Source organism: Cupressus sempervirens, chromosome 3 (genome assembly GCF_028749045.1).
Source record: "Cupressus sempervirens isolate cs-2001-9-10 chromosome 3, ASM2874904v1, whole genome shotgun sequence".
Classification (NCBI taxonomy): domain Eukaryota; kingdom Viridiplantae; phylum Streptophyta; class Pinopsida; order Cupressales; family Cupressaceae; genus Cupressus; species Cupressus sempervirens.
In genome coordinates this window covers 560625704-560642177 of record NC_143120.1, presented here as the reverse complement: position 1 = coordinate 560642177, position 16474 = coordinate 560625704, and the positions used below count along the sequence as shown (strand labels likewise).

Here is a 16474-nt window from a genome sequence, read left to right as displayed (position 1 = left end):
ACACAACGGTAAATTGTGAGCCTCTTATCTAAGAGGTCTTGGCTTTGAATCTACTCGGGCTTAATAAATATTAATAATAATTAATCACAACACACAATAATTAATCTTGGCTTCAGCCTCTTACCCATGAAAAAAAAGATCTAAGAATGAAAATAGTAATACACATTTACTTCATAGTATTTACAAATTTTGTAAGATCATAACCTAATTAATTATAAGAATGAATAAGCTGGAGTTGCTCCCACTTTTTTGTCCACTTTTTTCTCAACTCCTTTGCCTATATAAGGAGTGCCCCCCTCATTGTAAAAATCATCTTTGTTGTATGCAAGAAAGCTCTGCCAAACTTGTGCAAGCATAACTTTGATTGTGCAGTGCCAATTTCAGAGAAAAGTGAATAAAAGAAGCAATTGGATTCGAAGTGTTGACTGGAAGCAATTGTGATAGAGAAAATTAGAAGCTTTGACTATAATTTGTGCCTACTGTCTTTGATTCATGTTCTTATTGTGTGTGTTCAATAATAGAGCATAGCGAGTTAAGAAGTAATCGGAGCCAAAGCTTTGACTGGGAGCGATTGTGGTGATACATAGACTAGAAGCTTTGACTGTAGCTTGTATTGCCATCTGAAATTCACGAAAAATAGTTAGAATTTGCATACTTTTGGAAGTCTTTGCACCCCAATGGTAGAGGATTTTCTTATAGAATAGATTAAAACACCTAGAGCCAAATCAATACACTTTCAATCAGCCTTTGAGTTCGTGTTGGTTTATCGTTATCATTGTTTCCAGCTATTAGATAGAAGTGTAGTTAGAGATTTCATCTTGCTCATTACTCACTCAGCGAATAATTGAATTCTTTCTTGAAAGCTAAGAGGAAAAGAATATTGGTAACACCCCTCACAAATCTCTCAACTTCTTAATTATCTTGAGTTGATCCAAGGAACGGTGAGAAGGGGGAACTTTCCCTTCAAGGTAGGAGAGACTCTATCTCACAGACTATGGCTGATCATCCTATTTTGCGATTGGATTTTCACAAAACTATCGGTTGCAAAATATCCACCCAATCGGTATGAAACTATTACACCAAATAACAATGACGACAGATGAAAACCATGTCCAGGTTAGCTACTTACAAGCCTACATGGAACGACCTTTAGAACTCGAGGTGGTAACACTACTTGAATCTGAAAGATCTTTTTCTTATCCTACAAATTGCAAACATTGCAAATGGAAAGAGAGAATAGAAAAAGCCATGGTCAATGTTTACCCAAAGTTCTACACCATTCCAGACAAGGACTCATAGCATTACGATATATTCTATTGGAGTGAGCTACTCATATACAAATATCTTTGCCATATAAAAAGTGACATTGGACTTGACAAGGATTGAATAAATGCAAATTGGAAACACATGAATGTAGCCGAAAATAGTTTATGTCACGTCAATCACATCACCCAAAAATAAGTTGAACCAAATGAAGAAGAGAAGAGTGACAATAATGCAACCATGGGAGGCACAAAAGAGATGAATGAATGGGAATATTTTTCCTAGATAGGACCCTCAAAAAATATTAACCTAGATGAACTTGACATGCCTAACAAGTGTGGGTTTGATACCACCTACAAATGGGATTATAGCACTATTCCCAAACACTTACAAGAAGCTGCAACACAATTCATTAATGCAAGTAAAACACGTTGTCATGATGCAGCCATGATGTCCAAAGTTTCCCTTCCAAGTTATACATTGCTGGCAAAGCAAGAGGCGACACGATCATTTAAGGAATAGTTGGGACACCAAAATCCTACTTAATATAATGCAGAAGAAATGAATTCAACACTAAGTGATTACATCAAATAAAATCATTCCTCACATTGACTCTAACAAGAATCACTACATTCAATGATCGTGCATTCAACTCTCAAGATTCCTATTTAAGAAATACAACCACTACGAGGACAAGCATTAGCAACATTCCAAGAGGAATTGATGAACATCTAATACATTCTTAATGATGAAATGAATTTCATAGGGCCAAAGCTATCACTGAAAATAGACAGTAGGTTTCGCCAGTCATTTCTACATAGTCAGTACCTAAGCTTTGGTGGCATTTCCATAATCTTGGTAGGTGACCTACAATTACCACCCACAGTGGATAAGCCCATATATGTATCACAATCACATGTGAGGGCATTGTGGGAACATTTATCAATAGTTGTCACCATGCAAACAATGCTCCACCAGAAAAGTGAAAATACAAAATGGGTGCAATTTCCTCGCGTATTACAAAATATACGAAATACAAATCCAGCTCATGAAGATTGGCGACTCTTGATGACTCCCACAAGCATGTTACATCAATCGAAATGGAAGAACTCAACAATGCAATGCACCTATTTGCTACCAATGATTTAGTCAGACCATGCACAACAAAAGAAAGTTAGAAATGTTAAATTGCCTAATTGCAATAATTATAGTGACAAACACTCAGTACATAGCAAACATTGCATCTAGCAATGAATAGCTAGAAAAATATGTATTAGTTTGCAAAGAGCAGCGCATCATGCTGACCACAAACATATGGACACAAGAAGAGCTTCTAATGTATCTCTCGACGAAGTAACAAACATTGTTTATAGTTCTAGCTTAAAACCACCAGATGTTCCAATGTATGTTTTAACAAGAATCAAAAGTTACACCAGGACACCATAACCAAACCAATCCCAAGGGTGTGTCGATACCTCCAATAACACTAGGCAATCACAGGAAAATGCCCATCACAATGGCATGGGTTATAACTACACACAAATCTCAAGGACTAACACTACAGAAAGCAATAGTCGACATTGGAAAAATAGAGAGGCAAGACCTAATGTCCACAACTATGTCCAAAGTGAGGTCATTAAATGACCTTTGCATTCAACTGATGTTCTCCTTTGAGAGATATGCAAAAATGCAAAACAACCCATACACATTAAAAGGAAACAAGAGGAGGCTTAATTGCAACAACTTTCTCTCTAACAAATCAAGGTATGAGGCCGTCGCCTAAATCCCCCTCACATTATTCAACAAATCAGTACTCTCAAAAATTTACAAGTTAGCTTATCACCCCATAATTTTTCTTACCCTTGTGTTATAGGTTTTGAAGATATGTCATACAATACAAAGTTACAAAATCAAATCTAGCTAACAAACCTATTGAGTGTTGTGTAAGCAATATGTCCTATAACGAGTCTACATTACACATAAATTTGTTAATGTAAATTGTAACTTGCAGCCATATATATTCAATTTTCTCTTGCATGTTCTCTTCAATCAGCTATCATCAAAATAATTATACCCAACAAAAGCAATTCCAAATCTTTGAAATCTTCCCCATTGCCCAATGACATATAACACACAACATATCTAACTATCGGCATAACCATTGCACCTCATTGGTGCAAGTGCTAGTATAATTTATGAGAATATTAAGAATAGAAACAATTTATTTTGTTAGTTCAGTTCAGTTCTAATATTATGTATTAAGGTTGAATAAAGTATATGATGAATGCCTTATCAATGTTATCATATAAATATTTGATATTTCCTTATTTTTTCAATTTTTCCCTTTTTTAATAGTCATCTTCTACTATCCCCTGAAAAAAGGCCTCCTGTATATGTGTTGCTCCATCCTCGACCATCCCATCCCAAAGAATTGGTGAACATGCAGCTATATTCAAGTTGTCTTTCCTATAATGCATTATAAAACAAACAATCACAAAGAATATGGGGAAAGAAGAATCAGGAAACAAAGTTAACTATTTAGAAAGATGGGCAATTCATATGCATGTCAACCATCTATGATTAAAAATGAATTTGAGAAAAGACAACAAGATTTTCCTGCCTGAGCTTTTAGGTTTTCTTCCAAAGTAGGAATATACTCAGCCATGCACCTGCAACAGCATTAACACAATATTAGTATTGGAAAAAATTATATTTAACCAAATCAAAAAACAAACAAATAATCCCAAAATGTACCCACATCCCATCCACCCATATTGGAAGCTTCATCTCTTCAACATCGAATAAATCCTTCAATGATGTTGAAGAAACCAACTTGATATGTGGAGCAGATGGTAATGCAGGTCGTCTTTTCCTTACAGGAAATATAACCTGCATTTATCAATTAACAAAGTTAACTCTAACAATGAGAACAACCAAATTTATCAGGTAAAAAGGTGTTTTTTACTTCTAAAAAAGTAAAAACAAAGTAGTGCCTCTTTTAACAGTAATCTTGGAAATTAAAGGAAAGATGCCAACTTTTAATTGTGTAAAACAATTGAAAGAACAAGAAAACTGTCTCTATAGCTTAAATGAAGATAACAGCATAGCTCAAAATTCTGTGTACAAAGACAAGAATACTTTTGGACATGTAAAAGACAATGTTAACCCATCAAAGAGACATCCTAGTGGCAAAAGGAAACCTTTCTTGCCACACTGGAGACAAAAATAAAGAAATATTTACCTATTATTGCAAAGGACAAGTACTGCAGACAATGTTATATGACTAGCACATGAATGAGAACATTATAAAAAAATACAATATAACCTTTATATGTGTGGCAAGGGATTCAAAGCACATGCCTGGGAACTCAGAACCAAAAAGAAAAATTTTACGAAGTCAAAAAAATGGCAATGTTTCCAATAGTGCACACTTTGGCTTCACATGCCACCGTCAGATATGCTCTTTGTAAAAATAGCTATAGAATTAAGACACCTCTAAGCATGCATTTCTCCAATAAAGAGAAATAGAAACATGTCAAACACTTTTAATGCCCCACCCAAAAGTAAATGTTTTAAATCCCATTGGAGCATCCATAACATCACTTCAACAAGTTTCAAGTGGAAAAGTCTTCCTGGGCTCACTCTTATTCTCATATTACTAGAAATTCATACTCCCAAATCACAAGTTTCGAGAAGCCGAATCCTCCCAGGTTCACAGTCAGGCTCCCTTTGCCAATCAAGGCAAAAACATTAAGAAACTAATCCCCAAAAAAGAACATGAGAGGGGACAGAGCTTTATAAAGCTGCCAGTACTTTTTGATGTTCCAAATTGGAGTGGTCAAGTGTTTGGGGGACACAAATAGTTGAAATGTTGTGGTTTTCAAATTTGCAAAGAATTTAGGGTACTATCTGTGATGCTTCACCTACATTTCAAAGCTTTCACCATTGGGAGACAACATCAAGATTCGTGTTGAGAATGCTCAGCATGGCAATGGCAGATTTCAGATTTTATTACAGTTCATAAATATTGTTCCCCTTTTACTCTCAACAATTCCAAGCTCCATTAGCTTTGCTGGTGCCATCAAAATCTCTACATTCAAGTACTATGGTTTAATCCTTACAGAAGGATTTAAGAATTGATGAAAGCAGCTTGTCAAGAGAACATAAACAACTTGTTGACATCATGCAAGGCAGCTAGGCTTGGTAGCATAAAACTTCCATATACTGTGACACTTTTCAGATGGCTCCTAGAAGTTTATGTAATGGGCACCCCTGGATGTCCCAAAAAACTAAACCAAATTGCTGAAAGGAATTATGTCAAACAGTTTGCATTCAACTTCTTAAAACCCCTTATAACTCCGGAAATCAAACGTTTATTTGTTTGTTGTGTTTCATGCATGGCATTGGTATCATACAACATAAACAAGAAAGGAACTACAATAATATGCAAAGTGGAAATGACTGCTGCTAATAAAATGTTATTTTCAGAATTCATAAAACCAAATACATAGCAGATTTATCAACTCACTAATTACTTCAGCAATATTGTCATAATACTCCAGCCCATGCTTATGAACTTGCTGCTACAATACTTTGTCCTCCAATCAGTCCACTACCTTCATAATACCATTCCCTCCAAGCGGCATAAGCGTCGGACAAGTAGTGAAGAAGATATGAGCAAAATATCAAATCTGCCTGTAGCCGGAAATGCAACTAAACTGCCTGATAATGAAGCCAATAAGAAAGAATTCCAAAGGCCAAACCCCAAGGGAATGACGTCTAGAATGTTACAAGAGAGGATAGACGTCCTCAAATGCCAAAAACAAAGCTGCAACTCACACACCAATTTCTTCTCATATTCAACCTGTCTAATGAAGCCACAAATGCTTCCTTTTATTCTATTCCCACGGGTCCCCTCAACTCTTATGGGCAATGTGGGATAAAAGATGTGTAATATAAAACATATATTAAAATACCCCTTATGTCTCCCTTGAGTACACATCACCATAAAATAAATATTAAAGTAACACTTTAATATTTTACAATTAAATTAGACGTTACTTTAATAAAACTTTAGGCATTAAAATGTATTAGCAATCGGACTCCGAATAATGCGAGTGATAGCTCATCGGAAAGCTCTCACCGAGGAGTATCGAATCCAATCACCAAAATTGACTTGCACTGTGTCCTGCCGACTTACTAAAAATAGTAAGTATGCCTGAAACTAAGTAAATCAACTTCGTTTTGGCCCAAACTGGAAATGACTAGGCCAAAACACTCCAAGGTCCCATTAAACCCTTCGTTAGCCCTCGGGACCATGTAGAACAAGGCTAACGCGCACACACTTGGTCAACTGCTAAAATGGGGACATTACAGTTTAACCATCATTTTAGTGAAAAACTTCAATCGCCAAAGGGTAAAAAGAACAGTCATAATTACAGATTTGCACACGTATTTTCAAAGTTACCCCAGGTTTCCAAGACGGGATGTGGGGTTACCGGGATGCAATTTTTTTTGCCAATTTTGGGAATGGCAAAGGGGATGTGTCATATCCCATTATTTTAATCAAAATAACAAACATGTAAATAGTGGCAGGAAATTTTAAACATGTCTTGTACATTCACATACCCTGCAATTGCATAATAGTTAGATTCACCTCAAATACACTAGTACCCGTAGATGCATACATGCATGATAATCCAATCATATACATTAACAGACAGTCATATCCTTGTTCTATGAATACATCCATACATGATACAATGTTCCATGTACATTGACACATACAGGGAACATCATACCACGCATAGGTGCACCCATATTATGCATCCACAGCATCCTGCATTAACATCATGGCATTCTGCATTGAGCATCACGGTATTCAGCATTAAGTATCATGGCACTGTGCAGTAAATATCATCTTCATATACATATATCTCTACACCATGAAGTCAATGAGAATAGCATCATCAAGATCATTGCTTCCCATGGTAGGGTGTCACTGCCCACTCATGGGCTTGAAATATTGCACTTCCTAGCCAATGGTATTCCAGGCTGAGATGATACAATAATGATTATTATGACAAATCACATATGATTACACATAATAATCACTTGTGATTATTATGAGTAAAATTAAAATTCCATCCTTGGTGTTGACTATATTCATTTTCCATTGATACTTGGCATATATCGACGAGAAGTCTAAACAGCAGTGCATATGATTATTTATAATAATCGGTTACAATTACTAGTTGTGAAGATTGGAATCTTTCCATCATCTATGCAACTCAAACTTATATTTAGCTGATCAGCTCTCCAAAGCATCACTAAAGAATATTTGTTATTAAACTTATACTTCACTTTGTGGAATCCCTCATTTACAGAGCATCGAAGGTTGTTTTCACAACCCCTAGTGCAAGTATTATAATTGCATATCAGAAAACGGCATCCATAAGAAGATCATATACTGTACTTATATTTGAGACGACTCTATCGACAGAGTCAGATAGAGAAAAGTTGCATATATAATATTGAGGATCAGTGACGACATATCTCTATCAGACACTATGTGTAAACCTATAACCACATATATAATCCATTTGAAGATAAGAGATGGCTTTACAGGCTCGAATGCATCTAAAATATTTTAACATCAGAAACAACCTTAACACATAGACACATCTTGGGACTACAAAATCATCTAATCACACTGAGAGGATTCACAGTGCATTTGGAATTATCAGTCATATGTACATTCTATCATTATCCATTTATCACTGCATTATCATTGCCATTTCATTATTGTACTTCCATCATATTAGCATTTGGAATTATTAATCATCTTTGTATTCACAAATATGCGTGTGTGTCTGTTATTAATCATATTTGTATTCACAAATATGCGCGCGTGTGTGTGCGCACATGTCTATACACACACACACACACATATAGTTCATTACCTTGTATTCACATTTCACTGTTGCTGTATTCATCATTATAAATAATTCATATATTTACATTACTTGCTTATTGTGTTAAAGAAGGAATTCAGTAGTTCATGTAGTGTTTAAATAATCATAAAAAGGGAGATTACAGGATGGCTATAAATACAATTATAGGGAAAATTTAAATATATAAGGAAATATGAAATGTTCGTATGAAAATATAGATAAAGAATACATTCATCATAGAACCCTATCATATAATATGTGTTCACAAATTAGAACTCATTGTCAATACTCAGTATGCATTAAAAATTCAGAATATATTGTCAAGGCTCAAGATCATAGATCAAAATATCGAGACCTCTCACTGATTAGTCTACTTACCGTGAGAAGTTTTCCTTGGTACCAAAATATGTAACTTTTGTGCCAAAAATTGAGAGAAGCTCATAAATATCACAGTGAAGTTCATTAAATATTGCCAATATTTTGATAAAATATTGTGATATTCTAAGAGCTTATCAACCACAACCCGCTTATAGGGCCCCATGGCTCAGAAAAGATCATAATACATTTTTCTTATTGCCAATACCGCTTGGACAGGAAAAAAGGGTTTGCAGGAGAAAGAACGTGATTTGTAACTTTATAGAGCAATTTGTTGTGGATTTGAAGCCTATTTGAACAGATTTTTCCAACAAATTTGGATTCATAAGTAAGTTTTCAAAATTCTTTTTCCTTCTTTCCGAAAATCATTTTGTCTTTCCTTTGTTGTATCTAAGTTCATAAAAACTCTATAGTAGCATTTCCAATGTACTCTAAATTGTTTTAGAGTGTAATGAATAAGATATAACATGTTTTTAGCAAAATTTGCAAAAAAAAACATTGTTTTCTCAATAACTTCATATTTTCTTAAGAATTTAAAACCCTAACACTTTTTTTTCTTTCTCTTCTTTCAAGTTTCAGCTATGTTTAAAATTATTTAAAGTTTTAAATTAAGTTTGTCTACTAAATTTATTTACTAGAACATACTATATTAATTTTTGCCTTCAATTTGTATGTATAGGTTGATATTTCATTAAAATGGCAAATAGGAATACCTCCATAGCTTGGTCAAATGTAGGGTCTTACAGTTCCCTAGTAGACGCATGTCCATCTAGATACATAGGCACGCGTCCTAAAGGGGCTAGAGATAGGGCTTAGAATTATTGCTTTGAAGTGACATGCCTAAAATGTGAAAAACTAATTAGTGGAGGCATATCTCATTTGAAATACCACCTTGGAGGGATCACAAAGCATGATACAAGGGATTGTGACAAGACCATGGCAGAAATAAAGAGAGATGAATGCCTTTATCACTGCCCAAGAAGAGAAAAAGCTGCAAAGAAGAAGTGCAGAAATTAGCCATGAGAGAAGCCATTTCTGAATCTCAAACTATCCCATTGTGTCCTTTTTAAGAATCATTTATTATTTTCTTATTCCCACTATTAGTTTAAATTTCGCTAAAACTATGATCATAATGAAATAATGTGGGTTGTGACTATGTATCCCAGTCAACATTGAAGAAGTAGCACTTGAGGGCATAGTGGGCTCTCTTTGCAGCCCATGTATCCACAAATCTACCATACCTTCGGCCACGACATTTGTTGGTTCTAGTAGACCACCACTATTTGTCCCACAATCATCTCTATAGATAATTTTTTGTGCACAGAAACACATCTAAAGGACAACCATCACTGGTAGCTACTTGTCGGAAAAGCGTTGTGCGTCAACATGTTGAAATTCAATAAGCCAATTTATGGTATGTCAACAACATCCCCTTCAATGTTTCACCAAGTCCCTATTGGTTGACTTTTGTGATGGGAATTACTATGGCGGGAAAGAGCTATGAGGCACCTACTCCTACAGACTTGAGTAGGAGGTTAGCCAACTTGTTTTAATTTTAAAATGTTTTACAATTTATTTGTACTTTATCGGTAAAAGACCTAAGACAAAACCTCTAATTAATTAATTACATGGTTTTTTCGTTTAATCAGAGAGTTCTTAATCCATTTACATAGTTCATAAATAATTTAGGGGCATTCCCTTATTTGCAACAAGTGACGCAAGCGTCATAGTTCCTGCCATTTGAATTTTTAGTTTAAACAAAGTAGAAGTACCAATATTCCCATTCAAACATTGATAATTACATGAGACGGTCTATGGTGAATCTTCATGTGAGTGACTTACTATTAAATATAAATTTGAATCTATTAAATTGGAGGGGTGCGGGAAAAAGAATAAAATAAGATATTTGGTGAGTAAGCAAGAGAGGAGGAAGAGAGATTTGATGAGGAGATGACATACCGTAAAGATGAAGATAGGAAGAGTTAGGAATAGAGAGAGAAGTAGAATCCATGTCAACATTAACTAATATGTGGTCAAATGGATTTAAATTTTTAGTTAGATTGAAAAATGCAAAGATGCATTAATTAATAATAAGTCATCTCAGCTACTAGACCATATTAGGAACTCATTGACAAATGCAATATTTCACAAACAAACAAAAATGAAAAAACACAGTGGGACAAAATTTGTTACTGCTACGATTTCTATACCAAATTTATGCCAGTTTTCAATGTACAGGGCTTCCATCAAAACAGTTTATGCTCAACCTTTTGAAGAGTTTTCTAATTAATATGTCATTGCACCCATATTAAACTTTAAAGTTAAAATCAATTGATATATCTTTTAACTTCTACTCATCTGAATCAATGACCATCCAAAGCCCAATTATCTTGAAAACCTATGGCAGTTCCTTCCAATAGCTCAACTCTTTCATAGGCTGTAGTGTAGGTCGAAGGTATAATAATTCTTTTACCACTGATGATCTGTCCTGACAGCTTTGCCTGTCTTCCTAACTGCTATCTTGGACTAGATTGACTCTCATTTTGCTGCATTGACCACCCATGAAGGCTAGGTGGGATTTCTTTGAGCGTTGCACCTTTTTACTTGCATTGTTGATTTAAATGTCCAAAAATAATTAAAATAATTGTTTATTCTTCCTACTGTGACAGCTGTAATAAGATTAACAAAATATCATCAAAAAAATGAATCAACTCCCTCCTCAAGACTCAAACCTTCCTTCACAAAGCTTACAGAAGCTTGGAAATGTGTTTGTATGGATTGTAGAGGGTATGGCTCCTCCACAATAGGCAGCGGGTAAGCTTGCGTAAGGCTAAAAAAGCTTTCATAACATAAATCACCCTTTTTAATTAGTCTTTAATGCCTCTCTAAATGGTATGCCCTATTGGAAACATCAAGGTCTACAATTGGGAATAATATAATATTTATCATTCCTTATTTAACTATTTCCTTGAATGCATGTATTGCAGTTATTCCTTAAAACTTTAACAAATATTAAAAAGACAATTTTATTATTGCCTACAAGTTTCAATAAATTTTAACTCCGAAATTCAAAACCTGCAACTAATTATATACCCATACTTACTATCTCCCATTCTATAGTTTAGTTTAGAAGAACTTGTGGCATCTTGCCAAAAGTGCATGTGTTATCCATGCTACACGTTTTGGATAGTGTTTTAAATGTGGCAAGTCAATTAATTCACAACACAGATACAGCCTTATATTAGTTTAAAAAAACAAGTAGAGAGGAGAAAGAAACAGAGTTTGCAGAAGAGGTATGGATAGATGAATTTCATGTAGAAAAGTATAGACTGAAGACTCGACAGGAAATTTAGAATATCGGTGGACTGGGGTTCTTGAAGGTTGCAGTTGCAAATGCCCTGGTAGTCTGTATGCAAAATGTGGAAGCAATTAAGGGGGCAGCCATTCATTTTTGTTCTGCACCGGTATGGATGCTCTCGAGTCTTTCGGGCAAGCTGGAAGCTTCAGGAAAAAAAGAACACCCCTTTTGCATGGATTTGGTGGTGGATTTGTTGGGGGAGGATTATTTTTTTGATATAATGTGGTACTGCATTAAGATCATGAATGCAAAGGGGATTTTGTCGACAAAAACCTTTGCCTCTGTGTTTGGGATCTATGTGAAGGCGGGGTTCAGATTGACGAGACCATCATGACATTTGAGGTAATAGAAAAAAATTGCTTTGTATAAACAAAGCATAAAAAACATAAAGCAAAGAGTTAATCCAAATAAAAGGGTAACTGTATACCTTGATATTTTCGAATCCCCTCTTCTTTTCTGAATCAATAACAATGTCGAACACAACATCTGGCGGCATTTCCAACTTGAACAATAGCCTTCAAATTGTAGAGAGTGCCTTTAGGGGTAGTAGGTGACTATCTGCAAGCTCGTCAGAATTTAAAATTCCTCATGGATCCGATGTCGTATGAAGGGCCTATCAGATTTCTAGGGATTTTTATCTTTGTTATGGTTCTGTTATGCTTCAAACCAGTGCGGGCACAGGACCAGGGACAATCACGGGCTGGTCGAGCTTTGATGGCGCGGAAAATTGACGAGCCTGTCCAAGATGATGTTGATGTTGCCGTTGAATTGAAGATGAATGATTTTAACAGTACTCTATCGATGGCTCCGTCCTCTTGGGCAATTGTAGAGTTTTTCGCATACTGGTGAGCCAATTTCCTATTTCTGTCTCTTTGCCAAAGTTTACATACATATTTGGAGCAACTGTATTAAGCTGCTATTTTTTTTGGTACCGTAAATTACCTTTTTATTTTTTGGTATTACAAGGCCATCTAAAAGTGCAGTGAAGGATATGACATCGAGAGGATGACGTTGAGATAAGGCTGAATGGAATTCATCCCAAGCCTTGTTTGTGTTTCCAGATTTGGGCAGAAACGTGTTAATTGAAGTGCAGAGATATGGCGGTGGATACGATTTTAATGAGAAGAAAAGATTTCATGAATACCTGGATGGAAATGTGGCGAAATTGTGGCGGTTCTCAGAATTGCAAGCTAAATGTTTATTAATGCACATTTAATGCAGGATTTTTCGTTTGATTTTTTGTCTGGAAAAAATATTTTTCACCTTGCCATTTTGGATATGACACAATCAGAGCTCCAATAAATAGCTTTATACTAATTTTAAAAATATATAAAACGATCAACTTAAAATAACAAACTTTAGAAATGAATTAATTATAAATTTTGATTGGCTAGAATAATTGATTTAATGCGCTCGAACGAAAGCATAAGTATTCCTACCGTAGGCAGGAACTAACAATAAGAGTTCCCAAATTGCATTCTTGATTTGATAATGGTCTATGTAACTTTGGTATATGCTTTTTATACTTATGATTTCCCTAAATTGTTGCATATTTCCTTGCCTGTCTTCGCAAACTGGCCAGCAAACATTACTTCTTGACCAAGATCATTGTTAGATTAACCAATTGAAAGAATTAATTGTATAAGGTCACCCTTGAATTATTAGAGAAGGAATTCTAACAAGAAATGTTTTACAATTTTAGTTATTTTTGTTGAATATAATTCTTTTAAGCAAAATTGTGTACTTAATTTTACTTTGTGCTTGTAGGTTGCTCAAAAATGATGTTTCTACAACAAAAGATGTCGTAGAAGACCAATTATTAAAATGGAAACAACTTTGTTGCACCGTACTTTCAAATTGATAAACGGAAGGTAAAAACCATACCATCATCAATTTTTTGGTTTCTTGCAAGGATTAAGTGGCCTATTTGAAATCCTTGGACATCTCTGACCAAGCAAAGACAGCTGAGACTTCAATTCTAATGCTGGAGCAAGCTGTAATGAGGGTGAGGATTGATAAAGTCATGCAAATCATAACCAAAAATACAGTGGCATATATGGCAGTGGGTACGATCTATAGTTTACAAACTCAAACTCAGAGAGTTCTCGGCAAGCCCAAAATTTTCAAGTCGGCAAAAACTTGGAGAAATCTCACCGAAAACTCGACAACTTAGAAAGAACTAAAACTTAAAAATCTCTTTTACAAAAACATTTTGTTTTCTTGTTAAATTTAATTATAAATATATTAAATTAAAAATTGACATCTCAAAAGAGAAAATGCAGGGTTTTAAAGAAAAATCAGCATGTGGAAAACACATTTTATCTAGCATTTTACTTGCATCAACAATTTTACCCATGGTTTTTTATGTCTATAAAAATGCAAGAGCTAAACTTGTGAGTATTGTCCAGCAAAAAATATGGAGAGTACTCGACAACTCAAGAAGTACTCGAAGAGTTTGCAAACTATGGTTGGATCCTCCAAGAAAAATATAGTTCACTATTTTGGTCTCCTTGTGCAATGCATGCCTTTAATCTTCTTTTGGAGGACATTAGAAAATTGGATTGGGTGTGACCAGTTGTAGAGGATGCAAGAAAGATAACAAAGTACATCTACAATCGCCGTTAGTTTCTCATCTTGATGAAAGAGCACACCCAAGGGAAGGAATTGTTTAGAGGGCAGTCATAAGGTTTGCAATGGTTTTCTTAACATTGCAAAGTATTATTACTTCTTTGAGCAATTTAAAGAAAATATTTTCGAGTCAAGAATGGCTGGGCTCAAGTTACTCAAAGAAGCCTGATGGAGAAAGTGTTACATACATCATCTTTGACAACCAATTTGCACAAACTACTACAGAAATTGTGAAGGTAACATGGAGACTTCCAAATTCGAATATTTAAATTTTTTGTATTTCAAGAATCAAGTCTTTCATTATTAATTTGTAATTCTACTCTCTAATGATAAATGATAATCTATTTCAGCTTTTCAATTGGAGGTGACAGAGCCCTTGATTAGAATTCTCCGCTTGGTAGATGGTGATAAAACCCCTATGGGGTATCTTTATGATGCCATGCATAGGGCCAAAGAGGCTATCAAAAATTACCACAAGGGGGGCAACCTCAAATTTGACCTCATATGGGACATTATTGAGAGGAGGTGGACCAATTAGCTCCACCAAACCATTGACGAATCTAGTACTTCCTTAACCCTAATTTTCACTTCTATTCATCCTATGTAGATCCCAGTGTAGAGGTCGTGGAGGGACTCATTGAATGCATGCAAAGGATGGCACCCGAGATTTAGGAGAGAGACCTCATTGTGTCCGAGATTGGAAATGTGCCAAAATGTAATGGGCAAGTTATTCTCCTCAAACTTGGAAAAGTGAGGAAGAAACACTCAAACCCCTGGTACAATATTTAGATTTTTGGATGCTTTCACATGCATGATAAGAAGATAAAAGCTAAGTTACTAAAATATGTTTCAACCTTGTTTTCTAATTCTTTAATATTTTATTTTACAAATGCTTGGGGTGAATTAGGGTGGAAATGTCACAAATCTGCAAAACACTTGCCCTTTGAACCTTATGCCAGCCTTGTAATTCATCTAGTTGTGAGCACAATTGTAATTCAATAAAGGGTGCACGAAATAAGTTTTAAACTGATAAAATCTCTAAATTTCAAGGGTTTTTCTAATTTGTCAATTCATGGCCGATTCGTGATTCAATTCGACCTTGCCAATTCTGATTCTCATTTCCTTGATAAAGACAAAAAAGAGAGAAATATATTTTAAAAGGAAAAATGAAGCAAGTGTACATGGGAATGAGGAAGAAAGAAAGAAGACAAACATTACTTTTGGAAGAGGTATTAGAATTGCTTCAAAAAGGCAGACGAGTAGCAGAGAATATCAGATTTTCACTGAAAATGCAAATTTGCAGACCCGTTGTCAGGGTTGTGTTGTGAGGTTTTCACACCATCGTCCCAAAAATTTTGGGGACCCCCTTTTTTCAGGCAAGCCTTGGCAATTTTTGTGGATTTTTGGAATTTTTTCAATTGCCATAGCAAGTTTTTCAGAGTTGTCCAAAAGTTTTTGATTTGAAAATTTTACACTTTGGACGCCTTCACGCTAGGAGGGATGTGGTTGGATTTACTTTTTCACCCGATGCGAAACTTGATTTTCTACAAAATGTAATTTTATCCTTGGGCCAAACAAATTTCAAAGACAACATTTTTTATGGTTAGAACAATATTCGACAGGATAAATTTGCAAAAATTTGAACTCAGTCGAATTTTGAAAATTGCAAATAATTGTATAGACTTGAACATTTCCAATATGAAATTTTTACATTTAACTTTTTTGGAAAACATTGAATTTTTCGGTGAAAAAGAAATTTTTTCATAGTGAAATCAAAAATTGGAAAATTGATCTTCGATGCTAGAAAAATGATTTATTTTGGTTAAAATTAAAATTGCATTGCAAAATTAAAAATGGATAAAATTGAAAAATCTCATTAAATTAGTTGAAATATTGC

The 16474-nt window shown here is 34.9% G+C and overlaps 1 protein-coding gene across 2 annotated transcripts in view; it reads right to left on the bottom strand.

Annotated features, from left to right (window-relative positions):
* LOC149567653 (BRCA1-A complex subunit BRE-like protein) overlaps positions 1-16474 on the bottom strand; it is a 197784-nt gene that overhangs the window by 68217 nt on the left and 113093 nt on the right. Inside the window, exons 7-8 of one of the 2 annotated variants that reach the window (XM_089820908.1) lie at positions 4022-4152; positions 3884-3932 (exon numbers count right to left, since the gene is read on the bottom strand). The exons of the other annotated variant lie outside the window; for it this stretch is intronic. Coding sequence (XP_089677034.1) covers positions 3884-3932; positions 4022-4152 — 180 coding nt within the window. The remainder of the gene's footprint in view (positions 1-3883; positions 3933-4021; positions 4153-16474) is intronic. 2 annotated transcript variants of the gene reach the window in all.